This window comes from Pristiophorus japonicus, chromosome 12 (assembly GCF_044704955.1).
Source record: "Pristiophorus japonicus isolate sPriJap1 chromosome 12, sPriJap1.hap1, whole genome shotgun sequence".
Taxonomy (NCBI): domain Eukaryota; kingdom Metazoa; phylum Chordata; class Chondrichthyes; family Pristiophoridae; genus Pristiophorus; species Pristiophorus japonicus.
The window spans coordinates 175,582,978-175,610,342 of NC_091988.1; the positions used below are offsets into that span (position 1 = coordinate 175,582,978).

Here is a 27,365-nt window from a genome sequence, read left to right on the forward strand (position 1 = left end):
AACAGTTCAATACGAGAACCACAGTCCCTGTCATAGGTGGGACAGATAGTTGTTGAGGGAAGGGGTGAGTGGGACTAGTTTGCTTCACGTTCTTTCCGCTGCCTGCGCTTGGTTTCTGCATGCTCTCGGCGATTGACACGATGGATGCTGAGAAGTTGTTTTCCCTGGCTTGGGGGGTGGGGCGGGGGGGCGCAGTCTCAGTTAAAGACTGAGATAAGGGGGAAATTCTTCAGTCAGAGCATTGTGAATCTTTGGCATTCTCTCTTCAGTTGAGACTCTGCCTTTGACTCGAGTGTTCTCAACTCCATCCCGCAGCATGATACCTACCACCACCTCCGTAAAATCCCAACACTGCGCGAGGTAGAAAAAGCCATAAGACAGCATACTGAAGTATGGCGGAGAGGCACTGTTGACGCAAATACTTGATCTCATCTCTCTCATCTGGAGGGAGGAGAGAATGCGGGGAGATCTCAGAGATGCATCTTTAAAAAAGGGGACAAGTCCGACCGTCAGAGGAATCTCCCTGCTATCAGCCACTGGGAAAATCGTTGCTAGAGTGCTCTTCAACCGTCTTTTCCCCGTGGCCGAGGAACTCCTCCCGGAGTCACAGTGTGGATTCCGTCCCCTACAGGGCACAATGGACATGATTTTTGCAGTGCAACAGCTGCAGGAAAAATGCAGGGAACAGCACCAGTCCTTATACATGGCCGCCTTCGACCTTACAAAGGCCTTTGACACTGTCAACCACGAGGGTTTATGGAGCGTCATCCTCCGTTTCGGATGCCTCCAAAAGTTCGTCAACATCCTCCGCCTGCTTCACAACAATATGCAGGCCATGATCCTTACCAATGGATCCATTACAGACCCAATCCATGTCCAGACTGGGGTCAAGCAGGGCTGCGTCATTGCCCCAACCATCTTCTCAATCTTCCTCATTGGATATATTGAAGAGGGAGTTAGATATGGCCCTTACGGCTAAGGGGATCAAGGGGTATGAAGAGAAAGCAGGAAAGGGGTACTGAGGGAATGATCAGCCATGATCTTATTGAATGGTGGTGCAGGCTCGAAGGGCTGAATGGCCTACTCCTGCACCTATTTTCTATGTTTCTATGTTTCCTCGCTGCCATGCTCCACCTCACAGTCAACAAGCTCCCCGCTGGAGTGGAACTAATCTATAGAACCAGTGGGAACCTGTTCAACCTTCGCCATCTCCAGGCCATGTCCAAGACCACACAACCTCTGTCATCGAGCTACAGTACGCGAACGTCACCTGGTCTGCGCAGATACAGAGGCTGAACTCTAGCACATACGAAAGCATGGGCCTTACGCTAAACATCCGTAAGCCAAAGGTTCTCCACCAGCCTGTCCTCACCACACAGCACTGCCCCCCAGTCATCAAGATCCATGGTGCGGCCCTGGACAACGTGGACCATTTCTCATACCTCGGGAGCCTCTTATCAACAATAGCAGACATTGACGACAAAATTCAACACCGCCTCCAGTGTGCCAGTGCAGCCTTCAGCCACCTGAGGAAAAGTGTGTTCGAAGACCAGGCCCTCATATCTGCCACCAAGCTCATGGTCTACAAGGCTGTAGTAATACCCGCCCTTCTGTATGCCTCAGAGACATGGACCATGTATAGTAAACACCTCAAGTTGCTGGAGAAATACCACCAACGATGTCTCTGCAAGATCCTACACATCCCCTGGGAGGACAGACGCACCAACGTTAGCGTCCCCGACCAGGCCAACATCCCCAGCATTGAAGCACTGACAACACTTGATCAGCTCCACTGGGCAGGCCACATTGTCTGCATGCCAGACACGAGACTCCCAAAGCAAGCGCTCTACTCTGAACTCTTTCATGGCAAACGAGCCAAAAGTGGGCAGTGGAAGCGTTACAAGGACGCCCTCAAAGCCTCTCTGATAAAGTGCAATATCCCCACTGACACCTGGGAGTCTTTGGCCAAAGACCACCCTAAGTGGAGGAAGTGCATGTGGGAGGGCGCTGAGCACCTCGTGTCTCATCACCGAGAGCATGCAGAAATCAAGCGCAGGTAGCAGAAAGAGCCTGCGGCAAACCTGTCCCACCCTTCCTTACCCTCAACGACTGTCTGTCCCCCATGTGACAGGGACTGTGGTTCTTGTATTGGACTGTTCTGCCACCTAAGGACACATTTTAAGAATGGAAGCAAGTCTTCCTCAATGCCGAGGGACTGCCTATGATGATATTCAAAACAGAGAGAGATAGATTTTTGGACTCTAGGGGAATCTGGGGATTGGGTGGGAAAGTAGAGTTGACGTCAAAGTTCAGCCATGATCTTATTGAATGGTGGAGCAGGCTCGAGGGGCCGTATGGCCTACTCCTGCTCCTAATTCATATGTTCTTAAACCTTTGGGTGAATCTTGGCTCAGTGGTAATACAGTCACCTCTGAGTCAGAAGATTGGAGGTTCAAGCCCCACCAACACACAATCTTGGCTCACACTCCAGTGCAATATTGAAGGAGCGCTGCATTGTCAGAGGTGCTGTCTTGCGGATGAGACTAGAAACCAAAGTCCTGTCTTTCCTCCCAGGTGAACGTAAATGATCCTAAGGCACTTTTAGAAGAGCAAGGAAATTCAACTTACACCATTAAAACAGATTAATTGGCTATTAATCCTATTGCTGTTTGTAGAACCTTGATGTGCACAAGTTGGCTGCCACATTTCCTAGCATTACAACAGTGACTACACTTCAAAAGTACTTCATTGGTTGTGAAGTACTTTGGGACATTCTGAGATAGTGAAAGGCGCTGTATAAATAAATAAATTATTTCTCGTATTTATCACTCCAACCCACTTCAAGCTAAATTTCTTGTTCCATTTTCTCCGTTCAAGTTGGCACTTCCCTACTCCTTCCTCCATCTTTTAGCTGTGTTTGTTGCAGCCGACTGAGAAGTGACAACACCACCTCTGGATCAAAGAAGACTAGCTGGTGTTCTTGTAACGTGTTCCAGAGGACATAAGAATGGCAGGTGTCATCATTGCAGCATAATCCATTGATTTCAGTGGACTGGTGTCACAATCGTAACAAACCAAAAATACCTGTCTGTCATTGTTCTTTATATATCTCCATTACATAATGCAACCGTATTTATCAGGGAAAAAAATGTAAGCAGTTTGTAAGGCAACAGCAGCTTGACAGTAGCTGCTAACTTTTTGATCGATTGGACAAAATATCAATATTCGTTCCAGTAGACTCCAATATGTTATGTTCTGAAATTGATTCCAAAAACACTAAACCACAGAAGATGGTACATCCTCCTTCTCATTTAAGATGGTAACTCACCCAAAGTGACTCTGTAATAAATATAGACTTTAATTGTGAGTATTTACTGTAGTTGAACAGGAGGAAATGTGTTTTTAAAAATAGGCAGGAAGAGACCATTTTGATACAGACATCATTTAGGTACTTCATGACTGGAGGCAATGGAATTCATTGATTTGTGAGACACATTTCACCACTTTTTAAAATGGGTAGCGAACAGCAGATTGGAAATATAGATTTAAATAGCATCTTCTCACGTCTCTCAATGGTCCCATAGCATGTCCGATACAATTAATTACTTTTGTAGTGTTGTGGCTGTTATAAGTCTAACTTGGCAGCTATATTGTGCACAACAAATCCTGCAAACTGCATTGAGATGAATGACGACTAAATCTGTTTTTGTTGGTGTTGCTTGAGGGAGGAACTTACATTTTATATTTGTGCTTGGGATGTTGGCAAGGCCACATCTATCGCACATCCCCAGTTGCCTCGAGAAGATGGTGGTGGACTTTCTTGAACCTTTGCTGCCCTTGCGATGATTATGCTTTCCACAATAATATTGGGTAGGGAATTCTAGGATATCGACCCAGCAGTGGTCATGAGGCACCATTATATGTCAAAGTAAGATGGTGCATGACCTTGAGGTTATAGGTTCCTGTATAATTGATGTGTTTGCTCTTCTTGGCGACAGAGGTCCCAGTAGACGGAGGTACTGTTGAAGTAACCTTGGGGAATTGTTGCAGTGCAATTCCCTCAGCCTCTGCACCAAGCAATTTCTCATCCTCGGTGTTTTCAACCTCCATCTCAATTCATCACACTCTGAGTTCACTACCCTCCTATCCTCCCTTAATCTCTCCCTCCATATAAACTCCCTCACCCATATTCAAAGCCACTCCCTTGAACTTGCTATCTCTCGTGGCCTCGCTACTCCCATTGTGTCTGTCACAGATGAGACCATCTCTGACCACTTTCTTGTATCGCTCTCCACCCATATCCCCCTTCCCCCTCCCAACCCTACATATTCTAGAATCCAGAGGCTTGAGCACAAAAGTCTCGGCTGACACTCCAGTACAGTGCTGAGGGATTGCTACACTGTCGGAGGTGCCGTCTTTCAGATGAGACATTAAAACCGAGGCCCCGTGTCGGGTGGAGATAAAAGATCCCATGGCACGGTTTCGAAGAAGAGCAGGGGAGTTATCCCCGGTGTCCTAACCAATATTTATTCCTCAATCAACATAACAATGTTCCGGCAACACCTCAATTTTAAAATTCTCATCCTGGTTTTCAAATCCTTCCATGGCTTCACCCCTCCCTATCTCTGTAATCTCCTCCAGCCCTACAACCCTCTGAGTAATCTGCGCTCCTCCAATTATGGCCTCTTGCGCATCCTAATTTTAATCGTTGCTCCATTGGTGGCTGTGCCTTCAGCTGCCAAGATTCTAATCTCTGGAATTCCCTCCTTAAACCTCTCTGCCTCTCTAGCTCTCTTTCCTCTGTTAAGATACTCATTAAAACCTACCATCTGATCTAATATCTCCTTAAGTGGCTTAGTGTCAAATTTTGTTTGATAACTCACTGTGAAGCACCTTGGTACTATGGTAAATGCATTATATAAATACAAGTGATTGTTATTGCATCATATATATATAAAAAAATGAATCACAGTATGCTGATGATGTACGAGGTGGAGATTGATTCAAGTAGCAGGAGCACAGATCCAGCAAACTCTCGGTGCTGAATTGTGTCAAAATTCTACACCCGTCAGGCAAGTAGAGTATTACATCATGCTTCTGACATGAGACATGTAGACATTGGGTAGGCTTTAAGGGATCAGGAGGTGAGCCAGATTACCCAGCTTCTGTTCTGCTCTTCTAATTACAACATTGACATGGTTGGACCAGTTCAGCTTCTGCTCACTGCTGAGCCCCAAGATGTTACTGGTGGGGTCTCGGTGATGGTGCTGTTGAAAATCTTGTTATTGCGTTATACCTGGTTAGAACGCTGGCAGAACTACCTGTCCTTCTTTGAATAATGCCGTGGATACATGACGAAAAGGGAAGAACATTTGAGAAAAATGTTGATCTGGTCTCTGCTCCGGTTGAGTTATCAGAGTGTGCAATGTATTTTCAGTTTAAAAAGCTTTTTTTCTCCACTAGCTGAGTGCTCTAACTCTCTCCTGGCATCATGATTTATGTTTGAAAGAAAGCTTAACGCTACCTAATTTAAAGCTAACAGTCATAATAACAGGAACATTTTACAATGTTAATTGAAGTTACAAGCTCTGGCATCTAAAGTATAAAACTAGGCGAACAGTCTGTTTTTAATTTAAAGTTGTTCATGCTCAAAATAAATTAAATTTTGGCATGACTTCAATTTAAGGTACCAGATAATGTGAATTAAGCAACTTTGAAGTAAGAGGTGTAGATTGAATAACAAAAGGTAGGTGATGATTGGAGCTACATTCTTGAATGATAGTTGTGGTACAAAACTAACTCTTCAAAATGTGCTCTTGCCATCATCAGCTTTTACAGACTTACCTTTTTTTATTAAACTGACCTTGTTTGATAAGTTGGACGCACGTGTACTTGCACTAATATGGGTTGATCTAAACTATTGGTTGCTTTATAGAGAATATTTTTTTTTAATTGGAAGGCCAAGGTGAAGGGACAAGGTCTATGCTGCAGGACCGAACCAAAGTTGTGAGAAGTTCAAGAGAAGATTGAGGTGGATCAGGCAGTAATGGTTAATTGACAGAAAGCTTGGGTTTCAATAGCCTGGGTATTATGGATAGCCAGAAAAACTGATGAAGGTAAGAAGTTCCAGGAGAAGCACAGATTAAGTTGCATACTGTCACCAAGTGGGAACTCTGGAGAAACCAACATTGAAAACACACAATTTGGTTTCACGTTTAAATTATGGTTGCATTAAAGCCGTTATGCATGCAGACACTGTTCTTGTAAAGGTTTGGCAGTTACTTTGATAAAGGATCTATAGAATATGGGACATTTGTGGAGTAAAGGGTATTTGAGAGTGGCACAGATATCTCTTGCAGCTATTAATGAGTTGACCTCTGCATCCTCATTTCGCTATTGCCGATCCTCTTGCTGATTCCTTTGCTGCCTAAGGAAGCCATTCTCCTTTGAGGCATCCATGAAGGGGCCTTTGTACTTGGTAAAGTTGTCTAGTGTGCAGCTCACAACCCTGATTGTTGGAATGTGTAATTCCAAATAAATGTAAAGCTCCAATAAAAACAGAAAATGCTGGAACTACTCAGCAGGTCGGGCAGCATCTGTGCAGAGAGGCGGGTTAATGGTTCAGGCTGATGACCTTTCGTTACAACTAGAAAAGTTAAGAGATGTAACAGATTATAAGCAAGTACAGGGGCTGGGAAAGGGGGAAGAGGAAAGACTAAAAGGGAAGGTCTGTGGTATGGTGGAAGGTAGGAGTGATTAAAGACAAAAGGTATGATTGTGCAACGCAAAATGAGATGGTAATGAGACAAATAAAGAAACAAAAGATGGGTCTACAAGAGATGTAAATGGGTATAGCAGAATCATCAACAGCTGCCATCTGAAAAAATAGGGCAGAGGTTATGGTCTGAAATTGTTGAACTCGATGTTGAGTCCAGAAGGCTGTAACGTGCCTATTAGAAGGATGAGGTGCTGTTCCTTCCCATGCAAGAGCACGAGATGCAACACCTACTCTGTTACTTCATCCTTTCCACCGTCCAGGGCCCCAGACACTCCCCCCAGGTGAAACAGCGAGGGTTTTTTTGCAATTTAATATACCGTATCCGCTGCTCACAATCCTAGTTGTACAATCCTCTACCTTAGGCATTGAGCTTAGTTGGAAAAGTGTAAGATGCCGAGGACAGGAGTGGAGCAGAGAATTAAAGTGAGAGGCGACTGGGAGCACGGGGTCACGCTTGTGGACTGAATGAAGGTGTTCCACAAAGCGGTCACCCAATCTGTGTTTGGTCTCCCTAATGTAGAGGATTGTATAACAAGGATCGTGAGCAGCGGATACGATATATTAAATTGCAAAAAAAATCTCGCTGTTTCACCTGGGAGGAGTGTTTGGGGCCCTGGGCGGTGGAAAGAATGAAGTAACAGAGTAGGTGTTGCATTTCCTGCTCTTGCTTGGGGAGGTACCGTGAGAAGGGGAGGGGTGTTGGGGTGATTAAGGAGTAGACCAGGGGGATGTGGAGGGAGCAGTCACTTTGGAATGCTGAGAGGAGAGGGGAGGGGAAGGTGTGATTGGTGGTGGGATCACGCTGGAGGTGACGAAAATGGTGGCGAATGATCTGTTGAATGTGGAGGCTGGTGGGATGAAAGATGAGGACAGGGGAAATCCTATTATGGTTCTGGGAGGGAGGGGAAGGGGTGAGAGCAGAAGTGCAGGAAATGGAATAGACACATTTGAGGGCCATGATAACCACGGTAGAAAGGAATCCTTGGTTGAGGAAAAGGAAGACCTATCAGAAGCACTAGTATGGAAGGTGGCATTGTCAGAACAGATGCGATGGGGATGAAGAAACTGGGAGAGTGGAAGCAGGGTGGGAGGAAGTGTGGTCCAAGTAGCTGTGGGAGTCAGTGGGCTTATAGTGGATGTTTGTCGATAGTCTGTCCCCAGAACTGGAGACAGATAAGTCGAGGAAGAGATGAACCATGTGAAGGTGAGGGAAGAGTGGAAATTGGAAGCAAAGTGATTGAAATTTTCCAACTCAGGACAAGAGCAGGAAACAGCACTGACACAGTCATCAGTGTATCGGAAAAAGAGGTGAGGAAGGGGACCTGAGTAGGACTGGAACAAAGAATGTTCCACATATTCCACGGAAAGGCAGGCATAACTAAGACCCATGCAGGTTTCCACAGCGCACATTTTATTTGGAGGAAGTGAGTGGAGTAAAAGGAGAAGTTGATCAGTGTGAGTATAAAGCTGTGTTTACTTAACTAAAGTGCAGCCAACAGCTCTTCCTCCATTAACTGCTTATTCCTGCCAACCTGCAGTAAACTGGCATCACAGTTATGTCTCTGATTTAATGAAAGTAAATATCGGGATTCAGTCTTGCATTTTTTGGCCTCTGGTCACATTAACAATGGAACTCAGCAATGCTATAGGAACCAGTTTCCTGACACTGACTGTCTAAAGGGACACTGTGATCACTCTCCTAAGGATAAAAATCCTATAAAAATATAAAGTGCCTTTCAACCTTTGCACAGTGTTCAGAAAATCTTCTCAAACGTGCGTGCTGTGGGAACAATTCTATTGTTGAGAGAATTCATCACAAAAGATTATTTCGACTCATGACAGTAGTTATCATCAGGTTCTTTATCAAGGTTTTAAACTATTATATGAAACAGCAACCAACATTTCAACATTTTCTTACAAAACTGTTAGGGCGGACTGGCTCAAACCAGTCATGAAATTGTCAGATACTAGTTGTCGGGGACTGTCTCTAAGGGTGCTTTCACACGATAGCTTCCTGATCTGAGACCAGTAACTGCAATTCAAATTCAGCCAGACAGTACCCTATTTACTTGTCTGAGTGAATTTCTGCTACCAGGAGAGCACCCTGCGCCTTTGTGGTTACATGTATGTGCATAGCTCCTCTTTCATAGAAACATCCGGCCCTTCGAGCCTGCACCGCCATTCAATAAGATCATGGCTGATCATTCCCTCAGTATCCCTTTCCTGCTTTCTCTCCATACCCCTTGATCCCCTTAGCCGTAAGGGCCATATCTAACTCCCTCTTGAATATATCCAATGAACTGGCATCAACAACTCTCTGCGGCAGGGAATTCCATAGGTTAACAACTCTCTGAGTGAAGAAGTTCCTCCTCATCTCAGTCCTAAATGGCCTATCCCTTATCCTAAGACTATGTCCCCTGGTTCTGGACTTCCCCAACATCAGGAACATTCTTCCCACATCTAACCTGTCCAGTCCTGTCAGAATCTTATTAATTTCTATGAGATCCCCTCTCATCCTTCTAAACTCCAGTGAATAAAGGCCCAGTTGATCCAGCCTCTCCTCATATGACAGCCCAGCGATCCCTGGAATCAGTCTAGTGAACCTTCACTGCATTTCCTCAACAGCAAGAACGTCCTTCCTCAGATTAGGAGACCAAAACTGAACACAATATTCTAGGTGAGGCCTCACTAAGTCCCTGTACAACTGCAGTAAGACCTCCCTGCTTCTATATGCAAATCCCCTTGCTATGAAGGCCAACATACCATTTGCCTTTTTCACTGCCTGCTGTACCTGCATGCCCACTTTCAGTGACTGATGAACCATGACACCCAGGTCTCGTTGCACCTCCCCTTTTCCTAATCTGCCGCCATCCAGATAACATTCTGCCTTCCTGTTTTTTCCCCCAAGATGGATAACCTCACATTTATCCACATTATATGGCATCTGCCATGCATTTGCCCACTCACCTAACCTGTCCAAGTCACCCTGCAGCCTCGAAGCATCCTCCTCACAGCTCACACTGCCACCTAGTTTAGTGTCATCCGCAAACTTGGAGATATTACACTCAATTCCTTCATCTAAATAGTTAATGTATATTGTAAAGAGCTGAGGTCCCAGCACTGAGCCCTGCGGCACTCCACTAGTCACTGGCTGCCATTCTGAAAAGGACCCGTTTATCCCGACTCTCTGCTTCCTGTCTGTTCAATTAGTCTGCCATTTCTTTGTTCCCCATTATAAATTCACCTGACTCCGACAGCAAGGGACCTACGTTTGTCTTCACTAATCTTTTTCTCTTCACATATTTATAGAAGCTTTTGCAGTCAATTTTTATGTTCACTGCAAGCTTCCTTTCGTACTCTATTTTCCCCCTCTTAATTAAACCCTTAGTCTTCCTCTGTTGAATTCTAAATTTTTCACAGTCCTCAGGTTTGTTGCTTTTTCTAGCCAAATTATATGCCTCTTCCTTGGCTTTAACACTATCCTTAATTCCCCTTGTTAGCCATGGTTGAGCCACCTTCCCCGTTTTATTTTTAACTCCAGACAGGGATGTACAATTGCTAAAGTTCATCCATGTGATCTTTAAATGTTTGCCTTTGCTTATCCACCGTCAACCCTTTAAGTATCATTTGCCAGTCTATTGTAGCCAATTCACGCCTCATGCCATCGAAGTTACCTTTCCTTAAGTTCAGAACCCTAGTTTCCGAATTAACTGTGTCACTCTCCATCTTAATAAAGAATTCTACCATATTATGCTCACTCTTCCCCATGCGGCCTCGCACAACAAGATTGCTAATTAGTCCCTTCTCATTACACATCACCCAGTCTAGGATGGCCAGCTCTCTAGTTGGTTCCTTGACATATTGGTCGAGAAAACCGTCCCTAATACACTCCAGGAAATCCTCCTCCATCACATTGCTACTAGTTTGGTTAGCCCAATCAATATGTAGATTAAAGTCGCCCATGATAACTGCTGTACCTTTTATTGCACACATCCCTTATTTCTTGTTTGATGCTGTCTCCAACCTCACTACTACTGTTTGGTGGTCTGTACACAACTCCCACTCGTGTTTTTTGCCCTTTGGAATTCCGCAGCTCCACCCATACCGATTCCACATCATCCAGGCTAATGTCCCTCCTTACTATTGCATTAATTTCCTCTTTAACCAGCAAGGCCACCCCACCTCCTTTTCCTTTCTGTCTGTCCTTCCTAAATTCTGAATACCCTTGGATGCTGAGTTCCCAGCCTTGGTCACCCTGGAGCCATGTCTCCGTGATGCCAATTATATCATACCCGTTAACTGCTATCTGCGCAGTTAATTCGTCCACCTTATTCCGAATACTCCTCGCATTGAGGCACAGAGCCTTCAGGATAGTCTTTTCAACACATTTTGCCCCTTTAGAATTTTGCTGTAATGTGGCCCTTTTTGTTTTTTGCCTTAGGATTCTCTGCCCTCCACTTATACTATTCTCCTTTCTATTTTTTGCTTTTGAGTCCATTTTATTTCCCTCTATCTCCCTGCATAGGTTCCCATCCCCCTGCCACATTAGTTTAACTCCTCCCCAACAGCATTTGCAAACACTCCCCCTCGGACATTGGTTCCGGTCCTGCCCAGTTGCAGACCGTCCGGCTTGTACTGGTCCCACCTCCCCCAGAACCAGTTCCAATGTCCCAGGAACTTGAATCCCTCCCTTCTGCACCGCAGGGGTGAACAATGTAATAGTGTGTCTGACAGAATCTGCAATGTATAAACATTTAAATTAATTGCAGCTAAGTCTAAAAAGTGTCCAGGAGGTCCAAAGGACATTTTCACTATCTTTTACACCTGGTTTAATATCACAGTGGATTTACCGAGTCCGAGATGTTAAACAGAAGCAGTGTGATCTTGGCCTCGCCTGACTGTGGTTACATTTTGTACGTTCCCATATTGGGAATTCGGGGTCATGCACCCCATGGCAGAAAGTAATGGGGAGAATTCCCACAATCTCTCAGTATGTATTCCTGGTGGTTGAAGCTCTTTGCTCGGAACACAAATTCATAACATTTGCTCTTACAACTTTAGTGTTGGTACAAAACCACACTGATAAAATTGTAGTGTAAATCCAACCATAATTTCATACATAAACTACTATGGGACTAAATAGTGTCTGTGTGTCCGTCAACCTTTCTGGCACTGAAAATTACCCTATTACAAATGTGGAATCTCATTCCTTCAGGTTTCAATTGTTGTTGAAGATATTTTTCAAAACAATACTTTTCCATTCTGTCTCTCTCTTTCTCTCTCTCTTAATCCAGTCTTTCTTTCCGTCGCTCTTCTCTTTCTGTACCTGATTTGACATTGAATTCTCACATTCTAATTTAAACTTCCTTCACAGTACTTGCACTGTTTTTTTTCACAATCTTCGAGTCTGATTGGTTAAGGAGATAGGCAGTTGCTTACCCTGTTCACTCGGGTCCCAAATGCACGGTTCCCTCACTGCGACATCATCAACTCGCACTTTCAGCAACTTGCCACACAAAAGCATTGAAAATCTAAACGTGCAAGTAATGGCAGATGCTGTTCGATGCCCTGCTATAGCAAATTATGGCCCATTATCTTGACTAGTGACCGTCTTTCAATTGTGAAGTCATCTTCAGATTCTTTGCCATGTCTTCGTTACCTCTAGACTTGACTATTCCAACGCACTCCTGGCTGGCCTCCCACATTCTGCACTACGTAAACTAGAGGTGATCCAAAACTCGGTTGCCCGTATCCTAACTCGCACCAAGTCCCGCTCACCCATCACCCTTGTGCTCGCTGACCTACATTGGCTCCCGGTTAAGCAACGCCTCGATTTCAAAATTCATCCTTGTTTCAAATCCCTTTATGGCCTCGCCCCTCCCTAGCTCCTCTGTAATCTCCTTCAACCCTACAACCCTGCCCCTATGATATTTATGCTTCTCTAATTCTGCCCTCTTGAGCATCCCCGATTATAATCGCTCAACCATTGGTGGCTGTGCCTTCTGTTGCCGAGGCCCTAAGCTCTGGAATTCCCTTCCTAAACCTTTCCACATTGCTACCCCACTTGCTTCAAGATGCTCCTTAAAACCTACCTCTTTGACCCAGCTTCTGGTCACCTGCCCTAATTTTTCCTTATGTGGCTCGATGTCAAATTTTTAAATCTAATAATACTCATGTGAAGCACCTTGGGAAGTTTTACTAGTTAAAAGTGCAATATAAATACAAGTTGCCGTTGTAACCAACTGCATCAGCATCTTTAAAGCTCGGACTACACCATTTCAAAGGCATGAGGATAAAACTTTGACTATTGCTTTTATTTGAAATAGTTAAGTAGCCCAGTAGTGGATGAGTTACAGTCCTATCTTCGAACCAGTTGATTAGGCAGCAACCTTGGCCTGCACTTGTTAAGTAACCAACCCTTTTATTCTTTCGAACTCTATAGAGATTTAGTTGATGACTGAGCACAAGCTCCCATCAGCAAAGTGACCATTTGCTGCTGTGTACTGGCCAGTCATTAATAGAGAGGCTACTGCGGAATTAGTAGTCATTAAGTTGCCTTGAACATTATTTGTGTTTTAAATAGGTATCTCAGAGCCATGTATCTTGGAATTCAAAGCCGCTGGCACAGAGAACATGAGCGCCGACACTTCTACTGGAGAATGATGTTTGAGAGCGCTGACATAAACATGCTGCGCCTGCTGGAGACCTTTCTTAAAAGTGCGCCACAGCTTGTCCTGCAGCTCAGTATTATGGTGCAGAGAAACCACATTGGAACCTTGCAAGGTAAGCCTCAATAATTTTGTCACAATATAAAGGCATACGAAAAGAACACTTTTTAGCAATGGAAAAAGACTCTACAAGTTTGTTCCTTTTGTCAACCTCACCTACTTCTCACTTATTGCATCATAGATTCCCTTCTCTCTCCAAAAACTCATCCAGTTGTCCTTTCAGCCCATTTAGACTGTCACTTCCATGCTGTTGCTGCTTTCACATCTTCACACTCTTCCCTTGGGGAACAGTGTGTAGTGGAAAGATTCGCAGGCTGACAACCTTTCATGGCCATAGCCTCTTTATAACGGCCCCATACCAGACCAGGGTGATTAGCCCTATATGGCAGGCGGGATTAAAGAGCTCCCACAACACACACAATGAGGGGCAGGGCACATACATTCACTGGATGAAAGTATTCTACTGGATGATAATCCAGAATTCCAAGTAAGAGGTCCGGTCTCCATTCGCCGGGATGTCTGGAGTGGTGTTCGAACCCGGCACCTTCTGGCTCAGATGGGGAATGCTATCACTAATGCCCCACTTCGCTGATAATATTCAACAATTCTGTTATCCTGGGTAGAAAAGTTTCACCTGATTCTCTTTCTTATTCTTAACTTCCTAATTATTGACGTGTATCCCATAGCTAAACCTTTGGAATTGTTCGAGGCAGTTGGATGTTATCTTTGGGTTTTTATAGAAAGATGAGCCAGATGGGCTGAATGGCCTTCCTCCTCTGTACTTTGTGATCTATTAACACATCCAAGTCTTAGACATGTAAACTTATTCCAGCCACCTATCTTGATCCAATTTTGCCATTCAATTTAAAAAATAATATCTGAACATAATTTTCATATGCTGTTACGTTAATGATGACCATCATTAGGGGTAGCACAGTGGTTGTTATTGGACTAGTAATCCAGAGGACTGGACTAATAATCTGAAGACGTGAGTTCAAATCTCACCATGGCAGTTTGTGAATTTGAATATGATTAGGAATGACCACCGCACAGCCCATAAGTCCCGTCTTCACACTGAAGACACTCTCCATTGTGTTGTGTGGCACTACCACCGTGCTAAATGGGACCCACGATCATCAAAATCCAGGCCATGGCCTTGGACAACGTCGGAAGCCTACTATCAACAAGGGCAGACATCGACGACGAGGTACTACACCGCCCCCAGTGCGCCAGCGCAGCCTTCGGTCGCCTTCGGAAGTGAGTGTTTGAAGACCAGGACCTCAAATCCAGCACCAAGCTTATGGTCTACAGGTCAGTAGTGATACCCGCCCTCCTATATGGCTCGGAGATGTGGACCATATACAGTAGTCACCTCAAAGCGCCGGAGAAATACCACCAGCGCTGCCTCCGCAAGATTCTGCAAATCCACTGGGATGCTAGATGCACCAATGTCCGTGTTCTCGTTCAGGCCAACATCTCCAGCATCGAAGCACTAACCACACTCGACCAGCTCCGTTGGGGCGGGCCCCACATGAGACTCCCAAAGAAAGCACTCTACTCGGAACTCCTACACGGCAAGCAAGCCCCAGGTGGGCAGAGGAAGCGTTTCAAGGACGCCCTCAAAGCCTCCTTGATAAAGTGCAACATCCCCACCGACACCTAGGAATCCCTGGCCAAAACCGCCCTAAGTGGAGGAAGAGCATCCGGGAGGGCGCTGAGCACCTCGAGTCTCGTCTCCAAGAACATGCAGAAACCAAATGCAAACAGCGGAAGGAGCATGCAGCAAACCAGTCCCACCCGCCCTTCCCTTCAGCCACTGTCTGTCCCACCTATGACAGAGACTGTAAATCCCGTATTGGACTATACAGTCACCCGAGAACACACTTTTTGAGTGGAAGCAAGTCTTCCTCGATTTTGAGGGACTGCCTATGATGATGAAATGGGATAGATTCAGAACTGATCTAGCAGTTCTGAACTGGGCAGCCATGAGGTGCTATGGACCATCAGCAGCAGTAGAATTGTATTTCACCACAATCTGTAAACTCAAAGCCTGGCATATCCCTTCTCTACCATCACCATCAAGCCAGGGGACCAACCCTGGTTAAATGAGAAGTGTAGAAGAGCATGCAGCAGCAGGCATGCCTGAAAATGAGATGCCAGATTGGTGAAGCTACAACACCGGATTAGATACATGCTAAACAGCGGCAGCAGCACGCTATAGACACAGTCTAGCAATCCCACAACTGACGATCAGATCAAAGTTCTGCAGTTCTACCACATCCAGTCGTGAATGGTAGTGGACAATTAAACAACTAACAGGAGGAGGATGCTCCCTGAACATCGCCATCTTCAACGATGGCGGAGCCCAGCATGTGAGTGCAAAAGACAAGGTTGAAGTGTCCGCAACCATCTAAAACCAGAAATGCCATGTGGGTGATCCATCTCGGCCTCCTTCTGAGGTACCACCATCACAGTCTTCAGCCAATTCGATTTACTCCGAGCCTCAACCCTGAAAAAACCCGCCACCTTTAAAATGCCACTGGATGGGAATGTGGTGGCTTGGGGCCAGCGAGTACACTGACATATTTTAACCCCTCACTCACTCCTTTCCCATCTGTCATGAGGGGGTGGGGTAGGGGGGGATTTATAATCGGGGCCATAATGCTTTAATCACATTATCTGGATGTCCCAAAATGCTTCAGAGGCAATCAATTATTTTTGAAGTCGAGTCATTGTTTTATGTAAGCAAACCCGAGTACAGTAAGTCCCACAAACAGCAAAAGAGGTGAGTGACCAGTTAATCTAGTTTGGTGGTGGTGGTTGTGCAGAGGCTTGGTTGGACCCCATCTGGAATACTGCGCTCAGTTTCATTGAAAGGGTTAAATTATGAGAACTGGTTGCACAAACTTGACTTGTATTCCCTTGAATTTAGAAAGTTGAGGGGTGACCTAATCGAGGTATTTAAAATGGTTAAGGGATTTAATAGGGTAAATACAGAGAAATTATTTCTACTGGTGGGAAAATTAGAGCTAGGCCATTTTGGGGTGAAATCGAGAAGTACTTTTTCAACAAAAGGTCGTAGAAATCTGGAACTCGCTCCCCAAAAGATTGTGGATGCTGGGTCAACTAAAATTTTCAAGACTGAGATCAATAGATTTAGGTAAGGGTATAAAGGGATATGGAGCAAAGGCAGATAGAAGAAGTTGAGGTACAAATCAGCCAAAATCTAATTGAATGACAGAACAGGCTCAAGGGGCTGAATGGTCTGCTCCTGTTCCAATGTTTCTCCAGTGAGATCTTTTATGTCCATCTGAGCAGGCAGACAGGGCTTCAATTTAACATATCATCCGAATGACAATGCAGCACTTAATCAGTTCTGCACTCAATTATGAGCTAAAATTAAGTGCTCAAGTCTGTAGTGGGGCTTGAACCCTCGGCCTTCTGATTCAGAGTACTGCCAGTTATCCAAGCTGACATGCTAAATTGAGCACAATAGGCTTTTGAATTTCAGGAGAGAGACTTTTCAGTGTTTAATCCCAGTTAAAATCACATGAACATCATAAGCACATATAAGTCAAATGATGTGTCACAAAAAATGCTCTGTCACACAAATAAGTACATGCATGAGTCACCTAATAGGCTGCTTGGAATAATAAAACCCAGGGCTATAATTAACGATATTCTGCAGCTGAAATTAGTAATCCTCCTAATATCTCCCTAATTATGATGAATACCACATCATGACACAGTTAATTACTTCAATGCTTGTGTCTTAGTTAAAACTATGATCTTGTATGGCTAAAAACACTAATATTATTTCTAAATAAAGATGAAAAGAACTGCATCAAATGTTAATGATATAGATTTGCCCAAGTTATTTGGGTAGCTGCTCCTGAATTGTGTATAGTTAATAAAATGTAGGCTTTACTTCATTTATGCATCATGCCTTGAACAAAAACACAGGCAGCCGACTTGTGCGTAGGTTTGTATGTGGTGAGGGGAGCAGTTACCATGGTCAGACCGACCAATCAGAATACCGCTACAGGCCAGCTGAAAGAAGCTACCTCATCCAATTACGAGCTCCAACAGGGTCCGTCCTGTCAATGGCCAAACAACCTCCAGCCGCCTTCTGGATGAAGAGTGGGGTCGGGTTTAGCACATCTTGCTGTCCGAGTCAACGTTCTCAGCAATCACTGATAGTCAGAACACCACTCACAACTGCTGGACAAAAGCTTCGAAGCTGCACTAAGATGTGCCGTGTCCAATCATTTTGTGTCAAAATGCCAAACTTTATTCATCGAGAAAATGCTGGAAAGTTTTGCACTGAATGGTGGTAGATATTTAAGTAAATATACATTTACCTGTATTATGTGTAAGGCTTTTTCTACTAAAATTAGTGCATGTGACTAAAACGGTGTCGCCGAAGCCATGGCTGCAGCTAGTCAGCAATTTCCTTTGGACAACACTGGTAAATGGTGATATTGTTGAAAGAGTTTCTTTGTAGCATATTTTGTGTGGTGACAGCTGGTTCTATCAGTAGGCTCAGGGTGAGTTGGGTGGTGACACGATGGTGGCATTAATAGGATCAGAGTAAATTGAACACCAGGTGAGAGAACGTGACTGTTTGTTACAAGATGATAGAAGGTTAGGGAGACAGGATTGTGTAGAAGTTGAGTGGGGACTGTGGGTGTGGTTGAAAGATGCAATGACTAGGAGTAAAGGTCACCTGAAACGATAACAAGGAAAATAAAATAATGGTGCTGAATTCACTCTCTTGTTTGCTGGCAGGAGTCGGACAGAACAACGCCACAAAAGACCAGGACGTGAATTAGGATTTCCCAGTTGGCCTTGTAAGGGCCTCCATGTCTCTTACAAGGAAGTGATGTAGAGGAGATAGGGCTGAGCATTCCCTATGCTGGGAATTCCCACTTCACCTGGGGCCTGGCATGAGGCTGGAGGACGGTACGCCCAGTGAGAAGAGGCGCATCACCCTTCAGAATGACAAAACCCCAATGAGGAGACTAAACGAAGCAGCCTGGACCCCAAAGATGGGAATTTTAAATAGGATTGACCCTCTTCACACAAGTGCACAGAGGAGATAATGCATGGGGAAGGGGAACGGGGCAAAATCCTTCCTCCCTAATTGTGGTCAGAATTTCTGACAGCACAGTGCGGTGGGCGCCCGAGATGTGCCCACAGTTGCCGATGATCCGCCAGCCTCATGCAAATAAAGTGTCTTCCCAAACACCGCAAACTCTGGCAGGCTCACCCCTGGAATGCACCAGCATGGAGAATTCTGACGTACTGCCGTGATGGCAGCTCATCCATTACCGGGGGCTAAGAGGTTTGGGATGGGATGGGGCCAGCAGTGGAGATTAGAGAAGCCAAAGTAGGAGATTGGTTTATTAAGGAGAAAGGGCGAGAGTATGTGAGGGAGAGAGAGTGAGAGAAAAGATGTAATTTTGGTAGATAAATTCATTAAAAGTTGGATAACAACAGCACAGGAAGTGGTAAAAGAATAAATAATAAAATAAATCTGTGTAGACCAAATAAATAAGCAACATTTGAAAGCTGTGATTTATTGAAATTCAGAGCATTATAGTTTATTTCATTAACAGAGATCCTGGAAGACAATCGTGGAATACACGGATGGAGGAGGGGGGAGGTTGGTTAAGATCTATGGCCAATAAGTATCCATTCATATAAATAACAGAATATTCATGTATCACTAACTAATTGACATTTGTGGTAAGTCTTTGTGTTGATTTGGCAAAAAACAGAAAAGTAATAGTAACTGGGAAATGGAAAAACCATAGTGAATAGAAGCTAACGAAGAAGCTTAGGCTTATTAGTATTGGAGTACAGAGACTATGAATATTGATCAGCAAGGTAATTAAAATATTTAATTTGAGTTTGAGGTCACAGTATTGTGTTAAGTGAATATTAATTATTGAGGTCTGAATGTTTGTCACTAAAAGAGGAATAAAACTGAGAACCTAGATGTGGTAATCAGAGGGTATAAAGAGAAATAACATCATATGGTGTTACGTTACAATAAGTTATCAAAGGTTAATTATGCTTTACTTATCCATAACTAATATTTTTATATAAGGAATCATTGACTAACTTTCAATGCAGCTCCGGCCAGTTGTGAGTTACTGTGATAACTGGACAGAACCATTTATTTTGAAAATATATAAAAAGGGGTTTGTTATTCATTGCAGTTATATTTATTTCAATAGTTTCAGCTAGTATTAACTGTTGATGTGCAACGGTCACTACACGTTTAAAAAAAATCCACGCACAGGCATCTTCCACCCTTTCAACTGGAGTTCAGGATTGAAATATCGGGTCCTTCATTGAAACATCTGTGAACTCACTTGGAAGCAAGTCATCCTCGTTCGAGGGACCACCTATGATACGGACTGCTTTAGTACTAAGTAATTTTGTTTTAAGTGTTTAGCTGCATTCATTGACAATCCAGTTGTATTTTGTCTTTCTACCCAGTGATGTTCCCTGTCTGGAAAGTCTAGAATGAGGGGACATACTCTCAGCATAAGGGGTCAGCATAAGACTGAGATTAGGAGAAGTTTCTTCATTCAGAGGGTTGTGAATCTTTGGAATTCTCTACCCGAAAGGGCTGTGGATGCTGAATCATTGAGTATATTCAAGGCTGAGATAGATAGATTTTTGGACTATAGAGGGATACAAACATAGAAAATAGGTGCAGGAGTAGGCCATTCAGCACCTCGAGCCTGCACTACCACTCAATAGGATCATGACTGATCATGCACTTCAGTATCCCTTTCTTGCTTTCTCTCCATACCCCTTGATCCCTTTAGCCGTAAGGGCCATTTCTAACTTCCTCTTGAATATATCCAATGAACTGACATCAACAACTCTGCGATAGGGAATTCTACAGGTTAACAACTCTCTGAGTGGAGAAGTTTCTCTTCATCTCAGTCCTAAATGGCCTACCCCTTATCCTAAGACTGTGTCCCCTGGTTCGGGACTTCCCCATCATCGGGAACATTCTTCCCACATCTAACCTGTCCAGTCGCGTCAGAATCTGGTACGTTTCTATAAAATCCCCTCATCCTTTTAAACTCAAGTGTATAAAGGCCCAGTTGATCCAGTCTCTCCTCATATGTCAGTCCCACCATCCCGGGAATCAGTCTGAACCTTCGCTGCACTCCCTCAATAGCAAGAACGTCCTTCTTCAGATTAGGAGACCAAAACTGAACACAATATTCCAGGTGAGGCCTCACCAAGGCCCTGTACAACTGCAGTAAGACCTCCATGCTCCTATACTCAAATCCCCTAACTATGAAGACCAACATACCATTTGCCTTCTTCACTGCCTGCTGTACCTGCATGCCAACTTTCAATGACTGATGAACCATGACATCCAGGTCTCATTGCACCTCTCCCTTTTCCTAATCTGCCGCCATTCAGATAATATTCTGCCTTTGTGTTTTTACCCCCAAAGTGGATAACCTCACATTTATCCACATTATACTGCATCTGTCAAGCATTTGCCCACTCACCTAACCTGTCCAAGTCACCCTGCAGCCCCTTAGCATCCTCCTCACAGCTCACACCACCACCCAGTTTAGTGTCATCTGCAAACTTGGTGATATTACACTCAATTCCTTCATCTAAATCATTAATGTATATTGTAAAGAGCTGGGGTCCCAGCACTGAGCCCTGCGGCACTCCACTAGTCACTGCCTGCCATTTTGAAAAGGACCCGTTTATTCCGACTCTCTGCTTCCTGTCTGCCAACCAGTTCTCTATCCACGTCAGTACATTACGCCCAATACCATGTGCTTTGATTTTGCACACCAATCTCTTGTGTGGGACCTTGTCAAAAGCCTTTTGAAAGTCCAAATACACCACATCCACTGGTCCACTCTACTAGTTACATCCTCAAAATTCCAGAAGATTTGTCAAGCATGATTTCCCTTTCATAAATCCATGCTGACTTGGACCGATCCTGCCATTGCTTTCCAAAGGCGTTGCTATTTCATCTTTAATAATTCATTTCAACATTTTCCCCACTACTGATGTCAGGCTAACCGGTCTATAATTACCCGTTTTCTCTCTCCATCCTTTTTTAAACAGAGGTGTTACATTAGCTACTGTCCAGTCCATAGGAACTGATCCAAAGTCGATAAACTGTTGGAAAATGATCACCAATGCATCCACTATTTCTATGGCCACTTCCTTAAGTACTCTTGGATGCAGACTATCAGGCCCTGGGGATTTATTGGCCTTCAATCCCATCAATTTCCCTAACACAATTTCCCACTTAAGAAGGATATCCTTCAGTTTCTCCTTTTCACTAGACCCTCGGTCCCCTAGTATTTCCAGAAGGTTATTTGTGTCTTCCTTCATGAAAACAGATCCAAAGTATTTGTTTAACTGGTCCACCATTTCTTTGTTCCCCATTATAAATTCACCTGAATCTGACTGCAAGGGACCTACGTTTATTTTCACTAATATTTTTCTCTTCACATATCTATAGAAGCTTTTGCAGTCAGTTTTTATGTTCCCAGCAAGCTTCCTCTCATACTCTATTTCCCCCCTCCTAATTAAACCCCTTATCCTCCTCTGCTGTATTACAAAATTCTCCCAGTCGTCAGGTTTGCTGCTTTTTCTGGCCAATTTATATGCCTCTTCCTTGGATTTAACAATATCCTTAATTTCCCTTATTAGCCACGGTTGAGCCGCCTTCCCCGTTTTATTTTTACTCCAAACAGGGATGTACAATTGTTGAAGTTCATCCATGTGATCTTTAAATGTTTGCTATTGCCTATCTACCGTCAACCCTTTAAGTATCACTCGCCAGTCTATTCTAGCCAATTCACGCCTCATACCATCGAAGTTACCTTTCCTTAAGTTCAGAACCCTAGTTTCCGAATTAACTGTGTCACTCTCCATCTTAATAAAGAATTCTACCATATTATGCTCACTCTTCCCCAAGGGGCCTCGCACAACAAGATTGCTAATTAGTCCTTTCTCATTACACAGCACCCAGTCTAGGATGGCCAGCCCTCTATTTGGTTCCTCGATATATTGGTCTAGAAAACCATCCCTAATACACTCCAGGAAATCCTCCTCCATCGCATTGCTACCAGTTTGGTTAGCCCAGTCAATATGTAGATTAAAGGCGCCCATGATAACTGCTGTATCTTTATTGCACGCATCCCTAATTTCTTGTTTGATGCTGTCCCCATCCTCATTGCTACTGTTTGGTGGTCTGTACACAACTCCCACTAGCATTTTCTGCCCTTTGGTATTCCGTAGCTCCACCCATATAGATTCCACATCATCCAATCTAATGTCCTTCCTTACTATTGCATTAATTTCCTCTTTAACCAGCAACGCCACCCCACCTCCTTTTCCTTTCTGTCTATCCTTCCTAAATGTTGAATACCCCTGGATGTTGAGTTCCCAGCCTTGGTCACCCTGGAGTCATGTCTCCGTGATGCCAATTACATCATATCCGTTAACCGCTATCTGCACAGTTAATTTGTCCACCTCATTCCGAATGCTCCTCGCATTGAGGCACAGAGCCTTCAGGCTTGTCTTTTTAAGACACTTTGCCCCTTTAGGATTTTGCTGTAATTTGGCCCTTTTTATTTTTTGCCTTGTGTTTCTCTGCCCTCCACTTTTATTTTCTTCTTTCTATCTTTTGCTTCTGCCCCCATTCTACTTCCCTCTGTCTCCTCACATAGGTTCCCATCCCCCTGCCATATTAGTTTAACCCCTCCCCGACAGCACTAGCAACACTCCCCCTAGGACATTGGTTCTGGTGCAGACCGTCTGGTTTGTACTGGTCCCACCTCCCCCAGAACCGCTTCCAATGTTCCAGGAATTTGAATCCCTCCCTTCTGTACCACTCCTCAAGCCACGTATTCATCTGAGCTATCCAGCGATTCCTACTCTGACTAGCACGTGGCACTGGTAGCGATCCTGAGATTACTACTTTTGAGGTCCTACTTTTTAATTTAGCTCCAATCTCCCAAAATTCGTCTTGTCGGACCTCATCCAGTTTTTTTACCTATATCATTGGTACTTATATGCACCACGACAACTGGCTGTTTACCTTCCCCCTTCAAAATTTCCTGCACCCGCTCCGAGACATCCTTGACCGTTGCACCAGGGAGGCAACATACCATCCTGGAGTCTCGGTTGTGGCTGCAGAAACGTCTATCTATTCCCCTTACAATAGAATCCCCTATCACTATAGCTCTACCACTCTTTTTCCTGCCCTCCTGCGCAGCAGAGCCACCCATGGTGCCACGGACTTGGCTGCTGTTGCCGTCCCCTGATGAGTCATACCCAAAGCGGTGTATCTGTTTTGCAAGGGATTGACCGCAGGGGACCCCTGCATTACCTTTCTTCCACTGCTCTTCCTGTTGGTCACCCATCGTCTATCTGGCTGTGTAACCTTTACCTGCGGTAAGACCAACTCACTAAACGTGCTAGTCACGTCATTCTCAGCATCGTGGATGCTCCAGAGTAAATCCACCCGCAGCTCCAGTGCCGCAATACGGTCTGTCAGGAGCTGCAGCCGGATACACTTCCCACATATTTAATCATCAGAATCCCTGACTTCCCACATAGTACAGGAGGAGCATAACGCATGTCCGAGCTCTCCTGCCATGACATAACCCCTAGATTAACTTAATTTGGCAACTTTAATTTGGATTGGGGATCGGGTGGAAAGTGGCGTTGAGGTCGAAGATCAGCCATGATCTTATTGAATAGGGTATGATAGCATAGTGGTTATGTTACTGGACTAGTAATCCAGAGGTCTGGACTAATGATCCGGAGACGTGAGTTCAAATCCCACCATGGCAACCGGGGAATTTAAATTCAGTCAGTTGAATAAATCTGGAATAAAGTGCTAGTATCAGTAATGGGATTTTCATAAAACCCATCTAGTTTACTAATGCCCCTTAGGGAAGGAAATCTGCTGTCCTTACCTGACTCCAGACCCCATGTGGTTGACTCTTAATTGCCCTCTGATATGGCTTAGCAAGCCACTGCAAAGAAGTATACTGCAGTGGTTTGAGAAGGTGGCTCACTACCACCTCCTCAAGAGCAATTAAGGATATGCAATAAATGCTGGCCTTGCCAGCGACGCCCGCATCCCGAGAATACATAAAAAAAACATGGCGGAGCAGGCTCGCGGGTCCTACTCCTGCTCCTAGTTCTTATGTTCTTATTGTATGATGTGAGTGAACCAGTTGATTGATCTGAGAACCAAAACAAATCTCAAATCAAACAAAGCTACAGTTGTGGTGAGTGGGTAGTGAGTCATGCTGCGTGCACATGTCTCCACCAACTTTGCACCCTTGAAGGGAGCCGGGGAAAATATGGCTCCTCGGTTGCATAACTCTAACTGCTGGATTGATATTACACCCTCAGTGTAGTATGAGTGACACTGATCTATTATTTTTCTCCCCTGGGTTCAATCTAGTAAAACGGGGATCTGAACGAGTTCATGAACTGGGGTTGTTTAGAAATGATGTACAGTGTAGGAGTAGAAGGCCTGAATTAGAATTGGTACTCAGTGGTAGGGAGGTGAGTTGCATTTTGCAGGCAGTGGGTGGCAAAGGAACATGTCGAAGGCCGGGAGGGAACAGGTTGGATGTGAGAGGTTTCAAGCCTGCGGGTGGGAGCAGGCCAGGTCCGATGTCACACCAGCAGCAAGAGGAAGCAGACACAATCTAAAGCCAGAGCTTTGAAGTCCAATGAAGCCTGCAACAAATGACGAGACTGTCACTGTAAAATACCAAAGGGTACAGGGCAGGGCTGTGATGGTATTTGTGAGGAGTACAGGAAGGAGACCTAAAAAAAAAAAGACCTCAAATAGGAACTTAAATAAACATTTATCTGAACATTTATAAAGATTTATTCTTTGTTGGGATGCCTACAATTGTGGGGAAAGGCAGGTTGGTAAGTTAATGAGCTGCTGCTCATTGGAACGGGAGTGGAACTGTCCAAAAGCCCAAAAAAGCAGGGAATGTTTGAATAAAAAAAGATGAAGTGATAGAAGACTTTGGCCTAGCGACAGCTTCAGAGGACATGAACTGGGGTGATAGTTAAAGGGGAGATGTCAGCAATTGAAAAATAAATCTGCTGACTTTATTGGCGCTTCGAACACTGTGCCCCGCTCCTGACCTGTCCACCTCACTACCACCCCAGAAAGGAAGTGCAGCCTGTTATTTTGCGCTCCATTTCCTTTTGGAAGAGGTAACCCGAATTTAGCGAGCGGGGCTTCCGCCTCCCAAAAGTTACCACCCCCAAACAGGGCGCAGGGGAATTTCACTCCGTTTGAAACTAAATGTTATATTACAAAACTTAAATGAAAAACAAAAACATTAAACAGTTAAAAGCTTTCATATAGTCACCTTGTGGAACTTCAACAAAAAAAGCAAAATCGTGACCAAATTGGCACAAGCAGCTCGAAATCTTCTCCACAACCACCAATGATTGTTGAATACTTGTGACAAATTTGCATCGGCAAATCACTTTATAATTGTGAGCATGGGAGTTTGTTATGGAACAAAGTTAACACAAAAACTGTGACAAAATGTATCGACAGGCAGTGCACTCAGACTAAAGTTTTTAAAATCTATAGATGGACATGAGCTCACTAGTCATCATTAGCACTGATTAGCAGTCTCACCCAGAGGCCATGGGATGGCTGGTGTGCAAACTGGAGATGTCACGTTAGCGTAGTGAGCATGCTTCAGAAATCAAAGTTAGATGATTTGTAGCACAGTGTAAGAGGAGCTTCAGTTTGCTATGCCTGATCTGAGATTACTTGATGCAGATGCTAATACAAAGAATTAAAAGTGAGAAGTAATTTCTTTCTCTAGCATTGACGTCACCAATGATTAAAAAGTAAAGCGCATCACTTTGCCCAGAACTGAACATCTGGGACATTGTTCTGTTGTTTATTTTACATGTAATTGCAAACAAAACACACAAATCTTTCCACAAGTCCATGCCTGAAAGAAATACTGACTGACAAGCCTGTTAGTAAAGGCATTGATTGCCAAGAGAATAGTGGTTCCATAATATAGGTGCACTGCATTTATTTTAAATAAATTTTCTGAATGAGTGATATACAGCGATGTTGTTAATTGCAAAATCAATACATAGATCGCAGTGGGGCAAAGTATTCATTTGAATTTTAGTGCAGTATTCACAAACACAGGCAGAATTTGAAGGCAAAAAAATAAAGTTAGGGTGATTCTAATAACCCTTAAAAGTCACAAATTATACTACTGAGCTCTTCACTGTATTAATTATAAGAGCAATTAAGAAAATAAATAGTTGTGTTAATGTAGCTTAAAGCAGGATGTCTATGGTTGGGAATGTTAGTTCTAATGCTTGTTTGGTGTCTAAGAGGTGTTTTTCAGGTCACCTGTCTGTAGACGCAAACCATCTGGATCATTTTAACAGCACGGACTATCATCCCGCTCAAATCAAAGAAAGACAGACCCTGCATTTAAACAACTTCCATTTGTATACTTTTGCTATTCATTTTTTTTCCAGATTGTCAGTTGCTGGGCTCCTCTCCTTGTGGAGAGACCAGCTTATGTCAAGGTCAGAAAAACCATCAGGAAATGACTGGTTTTCTCAAGTTCTCTGTGTTTTATGTTTTTTTTAAATGAATGTTCAGTTGTAATTTGTCAATGTTTTATACTGTGTGACATCTGAATTGTTATGAATGTTTCTCAAACTTTGTATATTTTTTTTACAATATATACAACTATCTGGATGATCAAACATGCTTCACATACAATGGATTATTTTTGATGGGGAGAATTCCCTGA

The 27,365-nt window shown here is 44.0% G+C and overlaps 1 protein-coding gene across 2 annotated transcripts in view; it reads left to right on the forward strand.

Annotated features, from left to right (window-relative positions):
• xkr7b (XK, Kell blood group complex subunit-related family, member 7b) overlaps window positions 1–27,365 on the forward strand; it is a 225,262-nt gene that overhangs the window by 189,458 nt on the left and 8,439 nt on the right. For both annotated transcript variants that reach the window (XM_070895077.1, XM_070895078.1), the window contains one exon: window positions 13,362–13,561. In XM_070895077.1, the coding sequence (XP_070751178.1) occupies window positions 13,362–13,561 (200 nt within the window). The remainder of the gene's footprint in view (window positions 1–13,361; window positions 13,562–27,365) is intronic.